We start from the raw sequence: 7,236 nt of genomic DNA on the forward strand, positions 1-7,236 counted from the left end.
GCTGGTGCTCACACTTACAATCCTAGCTACTCAGGAGGCTAATATCTGAGGTTATCGGAAGAGGAGGAGGAGGAGGAGAAGGAGGAGGAGGAGGAGGAAGAAACAGCTGGCAGTTCCTGATGCCAGGTCCCCATCTAAGTCGCTGTCCCCTCAGCGTCCCTTACCAGGCCCAGTGAAGAGGGTGCAGGTGACCTGGCTGGGCTGGGAAGAGGAGGAAGGGGAGGTCAGGGGTGGGGCCGACCCCTGCAGGAGGTCACCTGGGCAGTTAATCCTGCTTGACCGATCCAGGAGGAGCTGGGAGGAATTAGGGAGCTTACAACATCCTTTCATCCCGTGGCCGCCGCCTGCCCGCCCAGCCTCCCTTCTTCCTTCCTCCCTCTGCCCTTTTTTCCCTCTCCCTCCCTTTGCTGGCAACCCAGCCCTAATAAAATGCAGTGTCTCCAGTGAGTCTGCCCGACTGCCGCCTCGCTGCTCCTGCCGGCACGCAGCCCTCAAACCAAACTGCTCAGCTCAGCCCCGCCTGGCAGCTGCCAACTTAACCCTTGCCAGCCCACGCCCGCTGGCGTCCTTGGGTTGAAGGCCTCCTCCCTTGTGCCTCCTAGGCATAGGGGAGCCAGGGCTTGCTTCTGAGGAGAGAGGGGGAGTGGGGAGCCCCAGATCTGGAGCTCTACTGGGAGAGCCTGACTTCTGGGCAGCTGTAACTATCAAGCAAGTCCCATCAGTGAGCCTTCTTCCCGCCTTCAAATTTGTATTCCATAGATGGCTCATAGGATACCCAAAGGCCAGCCTGGTGGGGACTGTTGGCCCCATTTGTCAGAAGAGGACACTTAAGGGCCTGTCTGGGAGACTCCAGGCTGAACTGGGTCACAGTGCCATTGGTGATAGGGCTAATTTTCAGAGCAAGGCTTTTTTTTTTTTTTTTTCCAGGTGGGTGTGCGCATGCGTCTGGGGCTAGAGGGACTGTTTGTGCCTTTGTGTGATAGGGGTCTAGATCTCTTGTGGTGTTGAGGCTTTGGCTTTCTCCGAGCATGTGATGCTCTAGTGTTTCAGGTGTGTAGTTTTGTGTTTAGGGGATGGCCCACTTGCCTCAGGTGTGATGTGTGTATGTGGGCCTATGGGGAAATGTCACTGCTATTGTGTGTGTGTGTGTGTGTGTGTGTGTGTGTGTGTGTATACAACACACCTAGAAAAAAAAAGAGGGAGAGGGGAAAAGGAAGAAGTTGTGCACATACTCATGATATCTACTCTATGTCAAGCTGTAGGTTCACTACCCCCCCACTCGCCCACACCCACGCACTCATTCTCCCCCTTCCAGCTTGTCTCTCTCTTGCAGTTATGGAGCCTGGAGCTGGAAGAGGCGGATGGCAGCAGCCCCAGCTCCAGTCCATGTCAACATCTAGAAAGTTCTGAATCAGGGCCTGACCTGGACACCCAAGCTGGGAGGGACAGATAGGAGGGTGAGGGGCTGGGAGTGTCTGGGCGTGGAGGTAGGGGGTTTACACGCGTGTGAAAGCATGGCTGCGTGTGAGCTCAAGATCAAAGAGTAGCCTTGAGGTGAGCTGGCAGCAATGGGGTTGGTGGCAGTAACAGGACAGCAGTGGAGGGCAGCTGGCTGACAGGGGACGCCAAGCCATAGAGCAGAGTCAGGGAGGCACTGGCTGGGCACTTCCAATTGGGAGCAGCCATCCATTTCCCCCCCCCCCCGCCCCCATCCTGGAGTAACCCCAGGTCTTTGCAAAGCCCCCCCCAACATGGGGACATCAAGGTCCCTTATCACTCAACACCTTAACCAATGTCCAAGTCCTCCCACCCAACCACCAAGAGCTGCCTGCCATCAACCAACCTCCAGTTCAAAGAGTGCAGTGGTTCTTTTTTCTTTTTTTTTTTTTTTTATTAACATTATATATAAAGACGGGTCCAGTAAGAAAGCAGAAATGAGAAGGCTGAAAGGGGGTGGGAGCTGGCTTCATTGCTGTCCCCCTGGGGTAGGCCTGAAAGACTCACTGTATGTCTCTCTTTGCTCTTGCACCTTCCAGGAAACCCAAATCCAGCCCGAGCCCAGATTCCTCTTTCAGCTCAATACAGAAGGAGATCCATCCAGGAGGAAAAAGGGTCACATAAATAGGAAACCACAATAAGGAGGAGGCTGTTTCTCTCTGTTGCTCTTTAAAAAACAAAAACAAAAACAAAATAAAGCAGACTATATATATATATATAACACTACATTTTTTTTTACCTCTTTTCCTCGATGTTTTACCACATGAGGGGTGGAAAGAAGTTAGCTTTCATGGGGGGGGGGGGATTTCTGAGCCAGAGAGTGGCACTGCCACCAGCCTTCTAGGAGGCCAGCCCTTCTGCTAAGGCACTGAGTTCTAGCTCCCCTCTCTCTCTCTCTCCCTCTCTCTCCCCCAAGCACCTCACCCCCATTCTTCAGCTGAGTAGGAGCAATGTTTCCAAAACTGCCCGTGTCTGGAGGGGCTTGCCTTGCCTGATATGTCTACTTGGAGAGCTGAGGTTTGGCGCCCCAAATTGCCAATTTACTGGAGGAGAGGAAGAGGGGAGGAAGGGGAGCAGAATGATCTGCCTCTGTGTTGGGGGGACGGGAGGAGGGAGGAGCGGGTGAGGCGAAGGGGTTGGGTCCTATCTGTCAACAATGCCCTTTGTTTTCCTATTTTTCAACAGCTTTTAAAACCAAAGTTGTGCAAAGTCCTATACACGGAAGAAGAAGAAAGAGGTCTTTAGGAAAAGAAGTGAGAGACCCTCCCCTCCCAACAGCGGGTGGGGCGGGGAGAGGGAGACGGCTCCTTTAGTTCTTCCTTGAAATCCCAGATGTTATGAGGTTCCCTCACTTGGAGATTTTCTTTGGCTTGACCCTCAAGTCTTAAATGAGGGCTAGACGAGCAGAACGGGTACTAGGTCAAGTCCCTACCCTGTGTATCAATCACCGTCACAATATCCACTGTCTTTTTGGCAGGAAAGCTGCTCAGGAGTGGGGAGGCCCCAGGTAGCTTAGAGGGAACTGGGTATGGCAGGCCATAGGATCCACAGATGCCTGGTGCCCCAGGCCAGGCTGGACCTGCAAACACTCCCGATCTCCACATCCCCAAGGTCTCCAGTCTGGGGAACGAGTCCTACTACGGACGGAGAAGCTGGTAGATCATGAGCCATTCAAAGCCAATCCAGGCTCCTGGAGCAAAAGGGTCCACTGTCCTCACTGGGGTGGAACGCCTCGACATCTGGATTGGATGGTGTCCCCTGCTCTGAGCAGGGGCAGGGAGGTTCAAGGGACATCGTTGGTCCATGCAAATTTCATCTGTTAGCTCTTGGGTCCCTGGAGGAAAGGGCAAGGAAGGGGGAAAGGGAGGGGCCCTTTCCCTTGTGCTCCTCCATGATTCCTGAGTGTTGCTAGGGCAGGGCTCCTTCTGCCTGGTCCTGGGGTCCTTCGTGGGGGTACAGGCCAAGTGGGTGCTCAGTACACAGCCCCAGGGTTGGGCGGGGGCCCAGGGGAAGCATGATGCAGGGTGGCCGGCTGCGGTGGCTGCTGCTGTAAGTGGGGTCCACTCAGGTTCTGTGCGTGGTACCAGGAGTTGGTGGGGTCATCCAGGTAGCTGGGGGAGGCACTGTAGGGGAGCGGCGGGGGCAGCTGGCTCCGTGCAGGCGCCTGTGTGGAGTGGGAGGAGGTGTCCCAGAGGGCTGGGGACGGTGGCGAGTTGCAGGCCATGGAGTCACTGTTGTTGGGGCTATGTTCCAGGGGCACCTCCCCGTTTTTGTACAGCTTCTTGAACTTGGAGCGGCGATTCTGGAACCAGATTTTCACCTGGACCAGAGAAGAAAGGAGGGGTGAGTCTTCCAGGGAGCCAAAAGAAAACCCACCTTGAGTCCAGCCCACAGAGAGCAAGGCTAACATCTACTGTCACCTAAGGAAAAGCAGGTCGGAGGGGGTGGGAGAGCTCATTCCCAGGCTAGCATCTTTCTGGCCCTCGTGATGGAGGAAACCATGTCCAGAAGCCTTGGACTGGCTGGTCCGGGCTCTGCCTCCCCTCACTAAGCCTGACCTTGCCTAGGTGTTTAACCTCTCTGGTGTCACTTTCCATTGATTTGCAAACTGGGAAGGAACCGGTGGCAGCACTGTTAGCCCACCTCAAAGGGTCATTATGAGGCTCAATAAGTTAGGACACATGCAGAGAGCTGCCAGGTATACAGTAAACACTTAATAAAAAGTGAGACATGGATAGTCTGACATTTCATTCACACGAGATGCCCATAAACAGAAGGGTACAGACACACACAGCCAAACACACACCCACACCCAGGCACTTCCATACGCAGGGCCATTCTCACTCACAGCCTCCCAGAGACACTGTAAAGCTACACACATACACAGATACACCCAGATAAGCACTATGCCAGCACCCACACTCACACACTCTGGAGCTTACATTGGGTAATGGGAGAGGGGGCCGCAGAGGTGACCTAGGGACTCAGGAGCAGGTGAGCCACGATTCCCCCAATTTTCCCTTGGGGTATCTCCCCCTCCTCCTGCTGCTCTCCACCCCATGACTGGTACAAACAATGAATCAGCTCCTCACCAGGTGACCCAGATTCCCAGCGGACTAGGCCCCACGCAGCCAGCCGCAACCGAGGCCCGCCTGTCAACACCTGTACCCAGCCAGGCACCCAGCATTCCTCCCCAGAGCAGTGACAGTTTAGTTTTTTTAGTTTTTTTTTTTTTGTTGTTGTTGTTTTTGTTTTTGGAGGGGGTGGTATTTAGGGAGAGGTGGAAGGCGTTTGGGGGGTTGGGCTCCCATTTTGGATTCCCTATGTTCCTTTGGTTGGCAACCCCTTCACTTAGCAATGGGCCATATGAGTGCCAAGCAGGAATGTGGTGCTTTGATACAAGTGGGCATTTTTTGTGCGTTCACTTAGGTGGTGCACAATCATTGCTCTCCATCTTTTTGTTGGTGTTGTTCTGGTACTGAGGGGTCTTAGACTCAGAACCTGGACATTGAGACTCTACTTAGCTGAGACTCTACTACTTGATCCACAGCACCGCTTCCAGATCTTTTTTTCTTAATTTGGTGGTTAACTGGAAATAAGAATCTCATAGATTTTTCCCTCCCTGGCCTGGCCTCTAATCACGGTCCTCAGACCTCAGCCTCCTGAGCAGCTAGGAGTCTATGGGCGTGAGGCAGCTGGTGCCTGGTGTGAGTATCCCCAGCTGTGTGCAGACCCTGGCATGTCTGCGCACATACAGGCCGGTACCCCTAGTTCACAGGCCTAGACTGCAAGAGAAACACCGCAAGGACTCCTCATGGCTCGGCTTGGTGTCTCGGTCGCGGGAGAGCTGGGGACTGTGGGGCTGGAGGGGCCCTCTCGCTGGGACAGACGCACAGTGTCCCCCAGTGTCCCCCCTCCGCACACTGATGCCATAGGCGCCCGCGGGGCTCGGCGGGCACCCGGGGGTCCTCGGCGCGCCCCCGCCCCGCGGGCTCTCCACGGCCGCCAGCTCACCTGCGTCTGCGTGAGACCCAGCTGCGCCGCCAGCTCCGCGCGCTCGGGCAGCGCCAGGTACTGGGCCTTCTGGAAGCGGCGCTGCAGGGCGGCCAGCTGGTAGCTGGAGTAGATGGTGCGCGGCTTGCGGACCTTCTTGGGTTTGCCATTCACCATGCGCACCTCGGCTTCCGGCTCCTCCTTGACCGACACTGCGGGAGGAGGGGGGGGGGCTCAGTCTCAGCCTGCGACCCCTTCGCGCCCTCCAGCACTGGCGACGCCGCCCCGGCCCTGAGGTTCCCCCCCCCCCCCCACGCGGCGCTCTCCGCCGCCCGCGCCCCGGGAAGGAACTGCAGCCGCCCAGCCGGACCGGCGGCCGCCCACGACGACGGCGCGGCGGCGCTCCCAGCCCCGCGCCCCGGCCCTGCAGCGCCTGCTCCCGGCGCCAGCCAGCCACCGCCGCGGCCGGGGCGAGGGCGAGGCGAGGCGGCGCGGCTCCGCTCCGCACGCGCTCCCGCCCGGCGCCCGCCGCCGTCCCCGCGCCCGGCCCGCTCTCCACAGCCCCGCTTCCCTTCGTCACCTAGTTCCGAACAGCCGTCGAGTGTTAGAAGAGTTGCCACAGTGCAGATCCTTCTTCCCTCCTCTTCTCCTCCCTCCCCTCCTTCCTTCCTTCCCCATCTCCTTGTTCTTTCCTTCTCCTTCCTTCTCTCCCCCTTTCCTTTTCGCTCTTTCCTCCTTTTTCTCGCTCCCTTTCTTCCGTCCTCTCCACCCTGGCTTGCACTCCCCGCCGCCCTCTCTCCAGCTTCTCTGCACTCGAGTCTTGCTCCACGTGCCCCTCACGACTCCCATCTCTCTCGTAGTCCACGTCCCAAGAAAAAGGGGCTTCCCTCGGCCTCCAGTCTCCACTGCCGCCCCGCTCCCGGCCTTTCCCGACCTCTCACCACCAGCCAGGCCAAGTGCCCGGAAAGTCTCCCCGAGAGCAGCGCTCCCGGCGCTCTCCCCCGACGGCGCGCCCCGCGCCCCGGACTGCAAGGTCTCCGGTCCCCACCTCCTGGAACGTCCGGAGGTTCGCTTCTCCTCGGGGAGGACTGCGGCTGCCATCCAACCCCCCTCCTTCCCTGGGAGCCCTCCGGCGTCCCTCCCCGGGCCCCTCCCGGGCCCCTCTCCGGCCCCCGGCTGCTCACCGGGATCCTGGGCGGGCAGGGGCTGCTCCCGGTAGGCGCCGTACTGCCGGTAGGAGGCTCCGTAGGTGGTATATTCCGACTTGGGCGAGTAGGCGCCGGTGCCCGCGAGCCCGTTGAGATTGAACTGGTGGTGGTAGGTGTAGGGGTTGACGGTCTGGCCGTACGGCTGGCCCGAGTAGTAGTCGTGCTGCGGCGCGCTGTAGTAGCCCAGGTCGGTGACGGAAGACTCGGGCAGGGTGGGCGAGTCCTTGGAGCCCGCATGGCAGCTGAGGGAGCTGGAGATGTCGGTGAGGATGCTGCTGAGCTTGCGATCGAACGAGCCGCTCATGCTGGCGGGCGCCGCGCCTCCCCCGGGCTGGCCTCGGCCGAGCGGGGCCGGAGCGGACGGGAGCGCCGCCGGGGAGGCGGGGTGCGGGCGCGCAGGGGGCGAGGGGGAGGGTCCCGCCGCGTCTCCAGGGAGGGGGCGGTCGAGCGGCGCGGAGACCCCAGCCAGCCGTCGGGGGGATCGCTGCGCGCCACTCTCCGCGTCCCAAGCCACAGCCAAATGCTGCCAGCTCCGCCC

At 58.8% G+C, this 7,236-nt stretch overlaps 1 protein-coding gene across 1 annotated transcript; it reads right to left on the minus strand.

The window, feature by feature from the left end:
- Positions 1-3,316: 3,316 nt before the first annotated feature.
- Positions 3,317-7,002, minus strand: Dlx3 (distal-less homeobox 3). The gene is made up of 3 exons (XM_090351734.1): positions 6,675-7,002; positions 5,512-5,702; positions 3,317-3,817 (listed from the first exon to the last, which is right to left on the minus strand). Exons 1-3 carry the CDS (start codon positions 7,000-7,002, stop codon positions 3,470-3,472), a joined length of 867 nt encoding a protein of 288 aa, XP_090207860.1. The 3' UTR covers positions 3,317-3,469.
- Positions 7,003-7,236: the final 234 nt, after the last annotated feature.

The sequence above is a fragment of the Megascapheus bottae genome, chromosome 17 (genome assembly GCF_031878675.1).
Source record: "Megascapheus bottae isolate mThoBot1 chromosome 17, mThoBot2.hap1, whole genome shotgun sequence".
NCBI lineage: Eukaryota > Metazoa > Chordata > Mammalia > Rodentia > Geomyidae > Megascapheus > Megascapheus bottae.